At 43.9% G+C, this 17500-nt stretch overlaps 1 protein-coding gene across 1 annotated transcript in view; it reads left to right on the top strand.

Moving 5' to 3' along the window:
- The window catches only part of LOC117825708 (putative protein TPRXL), a 20111-nt gene extending 4225 nt beyond the window's left edge, over window positions 1-15886 (top strand). The window contains exons 3-4 of the mRNA XM_034701635.1: window positions 14157-14698; window positions 15857-15886. Coding sequence (XP_034557526.1) covers window positions 14157-14698; window positions 15857-15886 — 572 coding nt within the window. The remainder of the gene's footprint in view (window positions 1-14156; window positions 14699-15856) is intronic.
- The last annotated feature ends 1614 nt before the right edge of the window (window positions 15887-17500 follow it).

Here is a 17500-nt window from a genome sequence, read left to right as displayed (position 1 = left end):
GTCTAAGAAAAGAGAGAAGAGAGGGAGACCAGAAGAAAGAAAAAGAGGAGAAGAAATGGTGAAGGAAAGGATAGAAGGAAAGGAAGGGGTGAGAAAAGGAGACATAAAGGATGAAGAAACATGGACACAACAAAGAGAGAAAGAATGAAAGAAGGAAGGAATTAAAAAAGGAAGGAAGGAATGAAAGGAAAAAGGAATGAGAGAAGGAAGGAAGGAAGGAAGGAAAGAAATAAGGAATGAAAGGAAAAAGGAATGAGAGAAGGAAGGAAGGAAGGAATGAAAGAAGGAATGAAAGGAAGGAAGGAATGAGGGAAGGAAGGAAGGAAAGAAAGAAGGAATGAAAGGAAGGAAGGAATGAGGGAAGGAAGGAAGGAAGGAAAGAAATAAGGAATGAAAGGAAAAAGGAATGAGAGAAGGAAGGAAGGAAGGAATGAAAGAAGGAATGAAAGGAAGGAATGAAAGAAGGAATGAAAGGAAGGAAGGAATGAGGGAAGGAAGGAAGGAAAGGAAAAAGGAATAAAAGAGAGAAAGAAGGAAGGGAGGAAAAAAGAAGGAAAGAAAGAAAGAAAGGATGAATAACAGACCCCAAAAAAGGAATCTACAGCAGAGATCCAGAGGAACCTACGGGACAAGGGAGCTCAGGGACTCCAGAGGACCAAATCAAAACCTCATCAGAGAGCGGGGACGTGAAATCAGACGATTGTTTTAGGGAGTTCACCGTGGGCACGAACATAAACACAAGGAAGCTGTGAGGATGTGCGTGTGTGCGTGTGTGTGTGCGTGTGTGTGTGCGTGCGTGTGTGTGTGTGTGTGTGTGTTCTCCTCTGATGTCGCAACAGTTCTATGAACGGGTCAAAGGTCAAGGGGGAAGCCGATAACATCAGTCCTCTGTACTGTAAACCATGTCGTGAGAGAACTCACTTCCTGTCTCTGTGTTCAGCAACATGTCAATTTATCTCTGCTGTAGTCTGAGAACACACACACACACACACACACACACACACACACACACACACACACTTCATTCCTAGTTGTCTTTTAAGCAGGGTTTTAAATTCAGGTGCGAAAAACTCCACAAAGTCCTCCTCTGCAGACGGAGGCAGAGGCGGAAAAACACCAAAACAAACTTGGCGAGCGCCCCAGAAGAACCTGCGCCAGTTTACTACACATGTGATCCAGAATCTGATCCAGAATCTGACCCTGAACCGGAGGGGGAAACTGTTGTAGTGTTGCAGTCACGGCTACTTTAATATTTGGGTGTTGTTCCGCTCCCCGTCCTCCGTCAGACGTCCTGAAAGTATGACATGGATCTGTATAAAGTTAGAGGGAGTCTGTGATGTGTTCAAGTCCTCACCATCAGCAGTAGCTGTGTGTTTGTTTCGTCAGAGGGAGTTTGAAAGACCCGACCTCAGAAACCAAACCCTCTGATCCTCCACTTTGTCAAACACTCCTCGGACCGTGTTTGTCCCCGAGTCTCTGATGCGGTCAGCTGATCATCGTCTCAATCCAAACTCCTCTTCGTCTTCCCCTCGCCGCTCGTTCCGCCTCGTTGAGGTTCCTGGATGTTCACGGGGTTTTCCTCCGAGCTGCTGAGTGATCCTGTGACTGGACGCAGAGAGCTGAAAATCAGAATCAGAGCCAGTCATTGTCATCACATGAATTAGAGGCATCAGAGTGAGACTTCTTCCACATGAGGTGAAAACTCCTGACTGTGCCTTTAAGTTGTAGTGGAGTACATGCAGTGAGGGTAGTCAGTGATTTGCTGTCGCTGCGACGTGTTACATCACGGTGGGACACATAATGACAGCGAGGAGCCGCTCTCTTATTACTGTAATCACACACTCGCTGGAATTCTCTCCACCTTATATTTTCCCGGCGTGTGTTTAAAGGGGAATTCCACCTGAAGAGTGCGCTCACGGCTCGGTGACTTCAGAGACAGATACAGGAACACAGAGACATGATGACATCACTCTAATGTGGGCGTATGAATATTATCTTTAAGTATTCTTGTCTCTACATTTCTGATCTTAATGATTTTAAACTCAGATTTGAAGAATTAGAATTCTTTCATCTGTCTTCGTTTCTGGAAATTAGAGACTCATGAATCAGACCTGCCCCCCCTCTCTCTCAGTCTCTGTTACATAAGACTTAGAGGGACTGACAGAGTTCCTCCTGTAGTGGACTTAAAGGTTTATGTTCCTGTCACACTTAACGACGAAATGAGAAGGCGGGACGGTTCTTTGAAGACTCGCCACGTGTTCAGGGTTTTAAGACCCGGAGACACGAGGGTGGAGTTCCTCGAGGCACGAGCTGGGGTCCGTGTCCGATCTGTCTCAGCTCACCTGATCTGATCGGTTTCTATTCTAGTCAATGTGTTAACTTCCTCTGGATCCGCTCCGTTGCGTTCCGGTGCTCATTTCCTCTCTTTCCCTTAACGATCATTTCCTTTCCTCAGCTTTCTTTTCCTTGGCTTTCCTTTCCTTAGCACTCATTTCCTCTCCTTTCCTTTCCTTAGCAATCATTTCCTCTCCTTTCCTTAGTGATCATTTCCTCTCCTTTCCTTAGTGATCATTTCCTCTCCTTTCCTTAGCACTCATTTCCTTTCCTCAGCTTTCTTTCCCTTGGCTTTCCTTTCCTTAGCAATCATTTCCTCTCCTTTCCTTTCCTTAGCAATCATTTCCTCTCCTTTCCTTAGTGATCATTTCCTCTCCTTTCCTTAGCAATCTTTTCCTCTCCTTTCCTGAGCGCTCATTTCCTCTCCTTTCCTTAGCAATCATTTCCTCTCCTTTCCTTAGCGCTCATTTCCTCTCCTTTCCTTAGCAATCATTTCCTCTCCTTTCCTTAGCAATCATTTCCTCTCCTTTCCTTAGCGCTCATTTCCTCTCCTTTCCTTAGCGCTCATTTCCTCTCGTTTCCTTAGCATTCATTTCCTCTCCTTTCCTTAGCATTCATTTCCTCTCCTTTCCTTAGCGCTCATTTCCTCTCGTTTCCTTAGCATTCATTTCCTCTCCTTTCCTTAGCGCTCATTTCCTCTCCTTTCCTTAGCAATCATTTCCTCTCCTTTCCTTAGCAATCATTTCCTCTCCTTTCCTTAGCAATCATTTCCTCTCCTTTCCTTAGTGATCATTTCCTCTCCTTTCCTTAGCGCTCATTTCCTCTCCCTTCCCTTAGCACTCATTTCCTCTCCCTTCCCTTAGCACTCATTTCCTCTCCTTTCCCTTAGCACTCATTTCCTTTCCTCAGCTTTCTTTTCCTTGGCTGTCCTTTCCTTAGCAATCATTTTATTTTATTTCCTTTCTTAGCAATCATTTCCTCTCCTTTCCTTAGTGATCATTTCCTCTCCTTTCCTTAGCGCTCATTTCCTCTCCTTTCCTTAGCAATCATTTCCTCTCCTTTCCTTAGCGCTCATTTCCTCTCCTTTCCTTAGCAATCATTTCCTCTCCTTTCCTTAGCGCTCATTTCCTCTCCTTTCCTTAGCGCTCATTTCCTCTCCTTTCCTTAGCAATCATTTCCTCTCCTTTCCTTAACAATCATTTCCTCTCCTTTCCTTAGCGATCATTTTATTTTCTTTCCTTCCCTCAACGATCATTTCCTCTCCTTAGCGCTCATTTCCTCTCCTCTCCTTTCCTTAGCACTCATTTCCTCTCCTTTCCTTTCTTAGCGATCATTTTCTTTTCTTTCCTTACCGTAATCATTTCCTCTCCTTTGCGATCATTGTCTTTCCTTTCCTGAGTGATCATTTCCTCTCCTTTCCTTTCCTTAGCTCTTATTTCCTCTCCTTTCCTTAGCGCTAATTTTCTTTCCTTTCCTTAGCGCTCATTTCCTTTCCTCAGCTTCTTTTTCCCCTCCTTTCCTTGGCTCATCTTTCCTTCCCTTACAGCCAAACTCCATCTGATCTGATCGGTTTCTATTCTAGTCAATGTGTTAACTTCCACTGGATCTGCTCCGTAGCGTTCCGTCTGCGTCTCTGATCCTGCAGGTCTGAGTCCTCCGGATCAGATCCACAAGACTTCTATTTGTCCCGGATGCCGGAGCACGACGCATCAATCTCAACAGAGCAGATGGAGCGTGACAGGAAGTCAGGCGGTTAATTTTCAGAATAAAAGACTCTGTGTTATCACCAGATCGTATTTCACTTAACTACAACAACAAACCAAAGTCATGATGAGCGGAGCCAGGCCTGGAGTCAACAGGTCAGAGGTTTTCAGAGGACCAGGAAGACAACATGGATGAGGAGAGGAGGAGGATCTCGGTCACATGACTCCAGCTGTCAGAGAGAGCATGGAGCCGGACCGGACATGGATCTGGAGGAGGTCTGATGTCGGGGGGAGTGATGTTGGAACAACAGGCGCCCCATGTGTAGAGGCAACAGGCCTCCCTGCAGTGGTTGCAGGTCATCCCTTCCTCTCTCTCACATGTCCTGTCTCTCTGTGGACGTCTTACCAAACACCAACAGAAACACTGAAGCGTCTTCATCGTCTGGAACAAGCTTCATGAAGCTCTGATGTTCACTGTTTCTTATTTTGATATATGATGATGAACTTTAGCTGCAGCCCGATGATGGACTCGTTCCTCTCTTCATTAAGCTGTACAGGTTCTCAGACAGACTGTTTGTGCAACAGGACGCTCCAAACCACATCCTGTGCCATCCTCTTTCACACTCCGTCTCTCTCACACACACACCTGCAGGTGTTACCATGCTTATGGGGACCCTCTCTGATATAACTCATTGTTCTTAAACTGTAAGATAACCCAGAGTGTGGTCCCATAAAGTCTGCGTCTTTACCCTCAAACAGCACGTAAGAAACCTCAGAGTGCAGAGGTGCTCGTATAAAAACAGAAGAACGACAGACACACAAACACACACACACACACACCCCAAAAAAACAGGAAATCAAACGTGAAGTGTTTTCAGTGTGAGTGTGAGTGACAGTCTGTGACGGTGAACACTCGTGAATCAGACGGTTTAACACACAGAGAGGAAATGTCATCGGACTGAAACGCTCTCAGGAACTGTGAGTCTCTCTGCTGTCGCTCTTTATCTGCTTTACATGTCTTTGATTTAAACTTCAGGGTCTGTCTGTGTTCTCAGAAAATCAGGTTTTCTTCACTTAAATAGAAATCTAAGCTTAAAAAGTTACGCCTGAATCTTCCTTTCCTTCTTTGATTTAAATCTCCTTCATCTCCTGTTAGTCGTGCACCAACAGGAGAATGCACCGTTAAAGATTTATCTGTCTGCAGCTCTGCACCACAAACCTGAAGCAACTCAAGGACTTTGGTGATAAAAGTCGACTATTGCATGCTTAGTTTGGCGTCATCCTCTAATATTTAACTGTAGAAATGAGACTTTGTCGATGTGTCAGCAGAGCGGCGCTGTTTTTCTTGCACGCCTGAATGTACGTGGCGCTCCCGCTGTGTCTAAAGGCCGTACTTCCTGCTCTTCCACAACGCCGTAACGAGACACGGATGTGAAGTTGAACGTGTGCGTAGAAAGTCGTGGCGATGGAGGAACTCTGGAGTTTGTGTTAATTTGAATTTTGACACATTCTGTTCAGGAGGTTAAATTAAAGGATTCAGGCGAGTGATGTTTTCCTTTTAAAGGAAACAATAAACACATTGATTTATCAGGGAGTTGAAATAAATGATAGGAGGAGGAAATGTTCTTTAAGGCTTTTTTACATCGTCTGTAAAATATTGAAAGGTTCAGGTGTGCAGATTAAACACGTACTGATACATGTGCTGTATGTTTATTATAGAAGGAATATTATCCTTCAGACATACGGCTTGAAAACAAAAATAAGTAGATAAGTGACAAAAAAAAGTTTAAAAAATGCAATAATAATAATAATAATATATAATGATAATTATTAAAAATATAAATAATAAATAGAGAACATTGAAAGGAAATATTGAAAAAAAAAAAAAAAGAAATCAATCAATCAATCAATCAATCTTTATTTGTATCGCGCCAAATCACAACAAACGTTATCTCAAGACGCTTTTACAAACAGAGCAGGTCTAGACCACTCTATGTCAAATTATGAACAGAGACCCAACACCAAGACAGGATCAGACTCAGTCTGACCCCACCTTAATCCATCATGAGCATTACACCTCACAGTATTTAGCTAGTTACAGCGGAGAGGACAAACTTCCTTTAACAGGCAGAAACCTCCAGCAGGACCAGACTCATGTTAGACACACATCATGCCTCGACTGAGTTGGGTCTGGAAAGACAGATAGAGGGGAGTAAGAGAGAGAGGTGATAGTGATGAGACGAGTCGTAGAAGCTGTTGCCGCTGGAGTCCAGCACGTCCGTATCAGCTGGAGTCCAGATCGTCCGCAGCAGGAGGACGTCTACGGCAGCTCAGAGGAATCTACGAGACAAGGGAGCTCAGGGACTCCAGAAAGGTCTATGGTTAGTAACTTTAATGGGACAGGCAGAGTTAAAGTAAGTGATGAAGGGGTTGGGGGGAAGAAGGTGAGCTAGGATCCCAGTGTGCCAGTTCCCCCGGCAGTCTAGGCCTATAGCAGCATGACAAAAGCTGGTCCAAGCCTGATCCAGCTCTAACTATAAGCTTTATCAAAAAGGAAAGTTTTAAGTCTACTCTTAAAAGTGGAGAGGGTGTCTGCCTCCCGGACCCTGACTGGTAGATGATTCCAAAGGAGAGGGGCCTGATAACTGAAGGCTCTACCTCCCATACTACTTTTAGAGACTTTAGGTACAACTAGCAAGCCTGCATGTTGGGAGCGTAGAGTTCTAGAGGGGTAATAGGGCACTATGAGCTCTTTAAGATACGAGGGTGTCTGATTTTTAAGGGCTTTGTAGGTTAAAAGAAGGATTTTAAATTCTATTCTACATTTTATTGAATGAAATGAAATAATAAGTATTAAAAAAGTATTAAAAATAGAAATAATAAATAGAGAACAGAAAAAGGAAATAATGAAAATAAAATAAATTATTTAATAAAAAAAGCTACATTAATAATAAATAATAACCATCATTATTAAAAATAGAAATAATAAATAAATAGATAACATTTAATTCATTTTCATTATTGCCTTTTTTATAAGTGAATAAAAAATGCAATAATAATTAGTATTAAAAATAATTATTAAAAATAAGTAATAAATAAATTGAGAACAGAAAAGGGGAATATTGAAAAGAAAATAATTCAGTGAATAAAAAATGAAATAATGATAATAATTATTAAAAATAAATAAATAGAAAACAGAAAAAGGAAATAATGAAAAATAAAATAAATAAATATGAAAGGTAAAAATAACAAAACAAACAGAAAAAAAAACCAAAAAAAACATTTAACCTCATAAATCTGACTTTTTATCTAAAGTTTAATTTTTGGTCCTTTTAGTCTGATAATAATAATCACTGTTGATCTCAGGTTGAGCTCTCCCTCTAAGTCTCATCACCGGTCCAACTCTTCATCTTCCTCTAACTTGTGAAATCGCTCCTTCACCTCCAGTATCAGAGATCTGGCTCTGATTCTTTTTAACATTTCTCTCTCAGCTGATGTGACGATGATGATGTGACGATGATGATGTGACGATGTTGGCGCTCACCCATGTCGGCGCTGTTCATAACATGAGAGTCACGGCGTCTTTATCCTGGAGCAGATCCAGATCTGATAAGACCGAAAGTTACAGCAATCTCATGAGGAGCTGCTGGGCCTCTTCAGACCAGAGAGCTTCAGACCAGAGAGCTTCAGACCAGAGAGCTTCAGACCAGAGAGCTTTAGACCAGAGAGCTTCAGACCAGAGAGCTTCAGACCAGAGAGCTTTAGACCAGAGAGCTTTAGACCAGAGAGCTTTAGACCAGAGAGCTTTAAACCAGAGAGCTTTAGACCAGAGAGCTTCAGACCAGAGAGCTTTAGACCAGAGAGCTTTAGACCAGAGAGCTTTAGACCAGAGAGCTTTAGACCAGAGAGCTTCAGACCAGAGAGCTTTAGACCAGAGAGCTTTAACACAGAGAGCTTTAAAACAGAGAGCTTTAGACCAGAGAGCTTTAGACCAGAGAGCTTCAGACCAGAGAGCTTTAGACCAGAGAGCTTTAACACAGAGAGCTTTAGACCAGAGAGCTTTAGACCAGAGAGCTTTAGACCAGAGAGCTTTAGACCAGAGAGCTTTAGACCAGAGAGCTTCAGACCAGAGAGCTTTAGACCAGAGAGCTTTAACACAGAGAGCTTTAAAACAGAGAGCTTTAGACCAGAGAGCTTTAGACCAGAGAGCTTCAGACCAGAGAGCTTCAGACCAGAGAGCTTTAGACCAGATAGCTTTAGACCAGAGAGCTTTAGACCAGAGAGCTTCAGACCAGAGAGCTTTAGACCAGAGAGCTTTAGACCAGAGAGCTTTAGACCAGAGAGCTTTAACACAGAGAGCTTTAACACAGAGAGCTTCAGACCAGAGAGCTTTAGACCAGAGAGCTTTAGACCAGAGAGCTTTAGACCAGAGAGCTTTAGACCAGAGAGCTTCAGACCAGAGAGCTTCAGACCAGAGAGCTTTAGACCAGAGAGCTTTAACACAGAGAGCTTTAGACCAGAGAGCTTTAGACCAGAGAGCTTTAGACCAGAGAGCTTCAGACCAGAGAACTTTAGACCAGAGAGCTTTAACACAGAGAGCTTTAGACCAGAGAGCTTTAGACCAGAGAGCTTTAGACCAGAGAGCTTTAGACCAGAGAGCTTTAGACCAGAGAGCTTTAACAGAGAGAGCTTTAGACCAGAGAGCTTTAGACCAGAGAGCTTTAGACCAGAGAGCTTCAGACCAGAGAGCTTTAACACAGAGAGCTTTAGACCAGAGAGCTTTAGACCAGAGAGCTTTAACACACTGCCTTCTTAACAAAGCTTAATTATCATTTCAAACACGCAAAGAAAAGAAAAGCAACTCATTGAACCGAGAACGTCTCAGAAAGAGCCAACTTTATAGAAGGAGCTTTTTTTCCTGTCAGATTGAAATGAAATGAACTCCAGGCAGAGACGCTGATGTTTCTAATTAGCCCGTTTCCTGCAGTCTGACTTTTTCATTGTGCTCTTGGCTCAAAGTGCTGATTCACTGGCTTTACTTTGTTTTGTCAGAGATTTAGAGACGCAATTACGGATCGTTTCTGAAGAGTCGGAGTCAGAGTGCTGTCTGTTAAAACCTGGGCCGTATTTCTTTGGCATAGTTTGGGGTCGAAATGACAAAATTACAGAAGAGGATCCCAGAGAGATAAAAACTGTTTCTCAAAGAGGAGGAGGATTTCTGTTAATCAGGAACAGACTTTAAAATGTCTCCAGACTCCTTTCACAATAACAAACATTTTACCTCTCAGAACATGGGAGCTGCTGGTCTACCAACAGAGAAACATCTTAAACATCACAAATATAAAACAGCACAAACAAAGATAACAGTGAGGTGACCTCCTAGAACATGGGAGCTGCTGGTCTACCTCTGCCTTGGTCAGATGTTTTTTGCTTATTGTGCACATTAGATGCTCTCAACTAACCAGAAATCACCCTCTCTTTAAAGCCACCACGCTCCAAAGACTAAACCTGTCTTACCTCACAGAACACAGAAGTTGCTGGTCCACCTTTCTCCTTGATCTCTTCATTTTTAGCTTTAGTGTGCATTCATAATTTCCCCTTCGATGCAGAAACAAGAACCTTGAACACTCCAATTGTAAAACAGCACAAACAAAATGTTAAAGTGTATGCAAACAGTGATGCTACCTCTGAGAACATGGGAGCTGCTCGTCTACCTCTGCCTCGGTCAGATGTTTATTTTTGCACATTAGATGATTTGTCCTGACTAGTAACAGCTGATACATCACTCTCTTCAAAGCCACCAGACCCCTCTGTTATATTAACCTCACAGCAAGAGTTGCTGGTCTACCTTCTGCCTCAATCTCTTCATTTTTCCTATTGGTTGCATGACAAATATTGCCTTAAATGCAGAAAATATCATGTGAAACACCAAAGTTCTAAAACAATAATCCAGAAAGTGATGTTACCTCTGAGAACATGGGAGTTGTTGGTCTTCCTCTGCCTTAGTCAGTTGTTTTTTGTTGATTGCATAAGATGCTTTTGCTTCTCATGATTCCCCGGGGAAGAGAGACCTCCACCCTCACCCCCTCTGTTCCCTTCATCAGCTCATTTTAATCATATACACTGAATGTTTGCATCGTGCAGTCAAAAGAGAAAGCTCATTAGAAACAGGATGTATGAATGAAGTCAGTTATTCACACACACACACACACACACACACACACACACACACACACACACACACACACACACACACACACACACACACACACACACACCCTGACTGACTCACCCGTCTGTGATGTCAGCTGAGAACTCAAGCTGTTTGAATGCCATGTCTAAATAAGGCCGTGAAGTGCAGATCAGTGTGTGTGTGTGTGTTATGATGTGTTTGTTATTTTTTTCTCAACCACACACACAGAGACCGAACACACACACACACACACACACACACACACACACACACACACACACACCACCATGCACAGAGTCAGTTTTCAATGCTTTCATCATAACGTCACAGATGAATTATCTCGTTATCTGGAGATAATTTATCACGAGATCACAACTTTTATTTTGAAGGCGAGTTGCTCAAAGTCAAATGTTCTGGTAAAGTGTTCATCAGATTATCCTCTCAGATTAAAAATTAATTGATCACATTTCATTGCTCTGATCTCATTCTATTGCTTCGATCTCATTCTATTGCTGTGATTTCTTTTCCATTGCTTTGATCTCATTATTTTGCTTTGATTGCATTCTATAAATTCAATCTCATTCTATTGCTTTAAACTCATTCTATTGCTTTGATCTCATTCTACTGATTCGATCTCATTCTATTGCTTTGATCTCCTTCTACTGCTTTGATCTCCTTCTACTGCTTTGATCTCATTCTATTGCTTTGATCTCCTTCTACTGCTCTGATCTCATTCTATTGCTTTGATCTCATTCTATTGCTTTGATTGCATGCTACTGCTTTGATCTCATTATATTGCTTTGATTGCATGCTATTGCTTTGATCTCATTCTATTGCTTTGATTGCATTCTAATGCTCTGATCTCATTCTATTGCCTTGATCTCATGCTACTGATTTGATTGCATTCTATTGCTTTGATCTCATTCTATTGCTTTGATCTCCTTCTTATGCTTTGATCTCATTCTATTTTTTTGATCTCATTCTATTGCTTTGATCTCCTTCTACTGCTTTGATCTCCTTCTACTGCTTTGATCTCATTATATTGCTTTGATCTCCTTCTACTGCTTTGATCTCATTCTATTGCTTTGATTGCATGCTATTGCTTTGATTGCATGCTATTGCTTTGATCTCATTATATTGCTTTGATCTCCTTCTTATGCTTTGATCTCATTCTATTATTTTGATCTCATTCTATTGCTTTGATCTCCTTCTACTGCTTTGATCTCCTTCTACTGCTTTGATCTCATTCTATTGTTTTCATCTCCTTCTACTGCTTTGATCTCATTATATTGCTTTGATCTCATTATATTGCTTTGGTCTCATTATATTGCTTTGATTGCATGCTATTGCTTTGATCTCATTCTATTGCTTTGATCTCCTTCTTATGCTTTGATCTCATTCTATTATTTTGATCTCATTCTATTGCTTTGATCTCCTTCTACTGCTTTGATCTCCTTCTACTGCTTTGATCTCATTCTATTGTTTTCATCTCCTTCTACTGCTTTGATCTCATTCTATTGCTTTGATCTCATTATATTGCTTTGATCTCATTATATTGCTTTGATTGCATGCTATTGCTTTGATCTCATTCTATTGCTTTGATCTCCTTCTACTGCTTTGATCTCATTATATTGCTTTGATCTCCTTCTACTGCTTTGATCTCACTCTATTGCTTTAATCTCATTCCATTGCTTTGATTGCATGCTATTGCTTTGATCTCATTATATCGCTTTGATCTTATTCCCAGTGTGATGTCCAGTAGTGAGCCTCTAGCTTCACCCTCACGTCTCTAAATGCTGGACTAACGTTAGCTCAGCGTTCTGGTCCTCAGCTCGTCCTTCCTCACGGCGTCTCTGTGTTCGGTGACCGTGAGGTAATCTGAGGGTTGTTGGGTTTCATCTTTCAGCGCTCCGCTGAACTCAAACATGATTCCATAAAATTTAACAGCGGTTTTCCAAATTAAACCTCCATCATCTCCTCATGAGGAACAAGGAACAACAAGTCTTTAAACCACAGCTCTGCCCCTCGCTCCGTGTGTGTACATACCACACATACGAGGGGGTTAACTGCTTTACAACACGGCTGGCAGCTGGTAAAGACGTTCCTGTGAGAACCTGCTCTGTTATGAGTTAAAGCGCTGAGAGGAGAGAACAGAGGATCTTATGGACGCGTATAGGAAAATGTTCTCAGTTAACACTCTGCGTTCGGAAATTCCTCCTGCCAGGACGTCTGGAATTTAAACACTAATGAACTTTAAACACTTCTGCAGCTCTCGCCTCGCTGCCAGCTCTCAGGACAGGTGTGTTTCTGTCTGAGAGGAAACGGGGAGTGATTGGATTACAGGGTGTCCGAGAGTCGTAACCAAGGGAAATGATATAATTATGATTTTAAGTACGGCAGAATGTGTTTTATGAGACGAGACACACGAGAGACGTTCAGCACAGAAACCTGGAGACTGTCAATCTGGATCCTCGTTAAAGACTCGGACACTGAGAGGCTGTCAGTGACGAGGTCATACGGAGAGCAAAACCAGGAGACGAAGAACAGGTGGCTTCATTTCTGAATGTGTTTAAAGGACAGGAATATAAAATATAGAAACAGGAAGTCAGGATCAGTCTGCTCCTCTCGTGGCTGATTCTGTTTCTGACGCTCCCTTTAAAGGTGACATATCCTGCAGACTGGACTTTCTAATGGTTCTCTCCCTGAAATCTGTGTCCCTGTCTACAAACCCCCTGAACAGTCAAAGACTCCATTCTGCCCCTGTTCTGATTTCTCCACCTTTCTGTAAATGTGTGCTGAAACCAGCCGTTTCAGTTTTCAGTGTTTTTCATACGTCACAACGCCATCCGGTCTGTAACAGGAAGTCAGAGCTCGGAGCTTGTTCAGCCCATAGACTGTATAAAATACAACTCAACCCCTCCTCCGTTTTTCATTCCCTGCACACATGTGTGCTAACAAGGAGCTTAGGAGGGAGGCATGCTAGTTGTAGGCTGTCTTAATAAACACAAAGGTCGCTTTGACTCCCCACGTCTGCAGATTTGAAGATCTAGTGGATGATTTTTATTCATCATGGATAAGTGCTAGCGCTAGTTAGCATAGCCACATAGCTACATGTTGGTAGCTGTGTACCAAGACACACGTCGACATGCTGACAAATAAAACAACAAGAAACACTAAATCTGTGACCAATGGTTCAGAAAGGTCCTGCTGCAGGCGCCTCTCCGTCAGGATCAGATTCTGGATCAGATTCAGAGGGTTGAAGTAACGCGGGTCTGTGAGCAGCCGTGTATATTCAGCCAACATGTAAACATTAGATCAACGTGCTGGACGGCCGAGGAGGCCACACCCACTTCCTGAGGGGGCGTGGTCAGAGAGCTCATTCTCATTTAAAGGCACAGACACAGAAAACAGCCTGTTCTGAGCAGGGCTGAAGAAGAGGGGTTTACAGGCAGACCAGAATCTGATTTCAAAGTGTTTTTATGAGGAATAAACTTCAACGTGGGGCGGCAGTAGCTCAGTCCATAGGGACTTGGGAACCGAAGGGTTGCAGGTTCAAGTCCCAGTATGGATGAAGTTTGGCAAGTGGACTGGTGGCTGGAGAGGTGCTGGTTCACTTGCCTGGGCACTGCCGAGGTGGCCCCAACTGCTTGGGTTGTGCTTGTTGATGGCAGCATCCTCACTTTGACATCTCTCCCTAAGTGCATGTCCACTGCATGTGTGTGCATGATTGTATGTATATCCCAAGAACTGTGCGTGTAGCATGACTGAAAAATAACAGGAGTGAAAAAATTGAATTTATAAAGTACGTTCTTCTTCTTCTTCTTAAAGACGTGTTTTGGGGACCTCTTAGACCAACATATGTTGATGTCACCTTTAACGAGCCGACACCAGCTGATAAATCTCTTCTTCTCTGTTTGTCTCTGCAGCCGCCAAGCGTCCCTCCTCAGTCTCGTCTCTGAGTGGGATTGTGGGTAGGATGATGTCGTCCGGCGATCGAGGCGCCTCGTCCTCCTCCTGCACCTCCGTCAACACCGTCTGCTCTGACGGCGAGCGCCCCGCCTCCCTCTCCCTCTCCTCCTCCGCCTCCTCGGTGTCCCTGCAGGAAACGTCCCGCTCCTCCTCCTCCTCCTCTTCGTCCTCCTCCTCCTCCCTGCCGTACGGCGCCGTCCCGACTTACAACGCCTCCTCATTGTCGTCGTCATCGTCTTCAACGCCGAAGAGGAACGGCTCGGACATCAGCCTGGACCTCACGCCTCTCAACACGCCACACGGAGGAGGAGGAGGTGGAGGAGTTTGTGTGGCCAGGGTGGCGGGTGGAGGACACGCCCCTAACGGACATGTAGCCAATCAGGCGGCAGCAGCTGTGGTGGCCACGCCCAGAAGCCAGCTTTCCCGGCTGGAGCGAGTGATTCTGGAGATCGTGGAGACGGAGCAAGCGTACGTCAGAGATCTGAAGAGCATCGTGGAGGTAAGACAGAGAGCTCCTTATATGGTAGTCTGAGCCTATAGCAGCATAACTAAGACCTGGTCCAAGCCTGATCCAGCTCTAACTATAAGCTTTATCAAAAAGGAAAGTTTGAAGCCTACTCTTAAAAGTAGAGAGGGGGTCTGCCTCCCGGACCCTGACTGGTAGATGATTCCAAAGGAGAGGGGCTTGATAACTGAAGGCTCTACCTCCCATACTACTTTTAGAGACTGCAGGTACGATGAGCAGGCCTGCATGTTGGGAGTGTAGAGTTCTAGAGGGGTAACAGGGCACTATGAGGTCTTTAAGATACCTGGAGGGAACAGAAGCTTGGACTCAGTGATGGGTGTTGGTCTCTGCAGACTTGGACCTGCTGTGTCAGACGGATCCTCGCTCTCTGACTCCTCCCCTTTAGAGACGACCTGGAAACATGCATCAGACACACGTGGAGCCGTGTTTCACTTCAGGGCTTGGAAGCAGTTACTGTAGAGTGTTACCAATAATCATCAACCACTGGGGGAGTGTGTGTGTGTGTAAGTGTGTGTGTGTGTGTGTGTGTGTGTGTGTGTGGGAGGAGCTCACTGTTGCCCTGATTTACTGGCCAGGTGTGGATGCCTCTGGGTTAGTTTACCTGCAGCTGGCCCCCCCACACACACACACACACACACCTCCGCCCTCTGTTGCATCATGGATGAACAAACGCATTGTAACACACACTCTTTATTTTGTCTAAATCTCTTCTTTTCTCTAACTTTTAAACTTAACATTCTTCATTTTTAACAGATATGTATGAGCATGTGTTCTTTTTAAAACAGCATACAGATCTTTAAAGATACGTACGCATATTTTGGCAGATGACATAGCGAGCTTTAAACACTGCATTAAACTCTTTCAGGATCCAACGGTCTGCTTGTTGCGTGGTCGGTTTTCCAGCATCATCATCCAAACTTTGGACTCAAGTTTGAGACATGATGGTGACCGTTTCAGGGCGAGACACCGAATGACTTTCAGATCAATGTTAATCCGAGGTGGGGCTGCGTGGTGGTGCAGTGGGTAGCGCTGTTGACTCACAGCTAGAAGGTTCCTGGTTCGAATCCCCGGCCAGTGGGGGTTTGCATGTTCTCCCTGTGCATGAGTGGGTTCTCTCTGGGTACTCCGCAGGGTTCCTGGAAAAACCTGGAAAACAGTTGACCAGTTTTCCAGTCCTGGAGAATGGGAGAAAAAGTCAAATGTCCTGGAAAATGATTCCAACATGACTGCATGCGATCTAACAAGGTTAAAAAAAACACATCCCCATTCAACATTTGTGGTCATTTTTGTCATTCAGATCTATTTAGCTCATTAATGCACTGATCCTCTGATTAGTATTAGTATTTCTTTATTTCAGTAAGGCAGCTTCCAGAGTCCTCTTTTGTTTTTTTCTTAGTTTATTTTATAATTTTTGAGAAAAGAGAAAGCTGAGATGAGAGTTGCCCATCATTGTTACTTGGTTGCACTAATGAAGTGCTGTAAATCTGTGGTTGCATTATTCTATAATCAATTTGCCATCATTTTAAAGCATGTAAGAGATGATTTCATGGATTGCCATACACTGCATGTCTTTCAATGTAGACTTCCACTGAGAGGAACATATTAGACTATTTAAGAACTCAATTTAGTCTGTCATACCAGCTTGATCATCACTGAACATGTCCTGGAAAATGATCTCTGGAAAAGAGTGGGAACCCTGACTCCAGCTTCCTCCCACAGTCCAGAAACATCCTCACCAGGTTGATCACTCTAAATTGCCCGTAGGTGTGAGTGTGTGTGTGAATGGTTGTCTGTCTCTCTGTGTTAGCCCTGACCTGTCCAGGCTGTACCCTGCCTTCCGCCTGAAGCCAGCTGGGATAGGCTCCAGCCTCCCGTGACCCCTAACAGGATAAGCGGTCAAGGTAGTGGATGGATGGATGGATGGATGGATGGATGGATGGATGGATGGATGGATGGATGGATGGATGGATGGATGGATGGATGGATGGGTGGGTGGATGGACGAATGGATGGATGAATGAATGGATGATGAATGGATGGATGGATGGATGGATGGATGGATGGATGGATGGATGGGTGGATGGGTGGATGGATGGATGGATGGATGGATGGGTGGGTGGATGGACGAATGGATGGATGAATGAATGGATGGATGGATGGATGGATGGATGGATGGATGGGTGGATGGATGGATGGGTGGATGGATGGATGGATGGATGGATGGGTGGGTGGATGGACGAATGGATGGATGATGAATGGATGGATGGATGGATGGATGGATGGATGGGTGGGTGGATGGACGAATGGATGGATGAATGAATGGATGATGAATGGATGGATGGATGGATGGATGGATGGATGGATGGATGGATGGATGGATGGATGGGTGGATGGATGGATGGATGGATGGATGGGTGGGTGGATGGACGAATGGATGGATGAATGAATGGATGATGAATGGATGGATGGATGGATGGATGGATGGATGAATGAATGGATGGACGAATGGATGGATGGATGGATGGATGGATGGATGGATGGGTTTCCGAGGTGGTCGTGGTTACAACAGTTGCAAAACCCGTCAGCAGTCCTCGTGGAAGCATCGTCATTTAGTTCTTATTATAATGTCAAAGTGAGAATGAAAGACGCCTTCAGTCGCTCGTTAACAGGGTCGCTCTACGAACTGAAACACCGGCTGCGTCTGCAACAAGATATGTAGTTGATCGAACAGCTGACATACCGTGTGTTCCAGTTCATGATTCCACCACTAGATGTC

This window comes from Notolabrus celidotus, chromosome 14, assembly GCF_009762535.1.
Source record: "Notolabrus celidotus isolate fNotCel1 chromosome 14, fNotCel1.pri, whole genome shotgun sequence".
Classification (NCBI taxonomy): Eukaryota; Metazoa; Chordata; class Actinopteri; order Labriformes; family Labridae; genus Notolabrus; species Notolabrus celidotus.
This window is presented reverse-complemented; position numbering and strand designations above follow the sequence as displayed.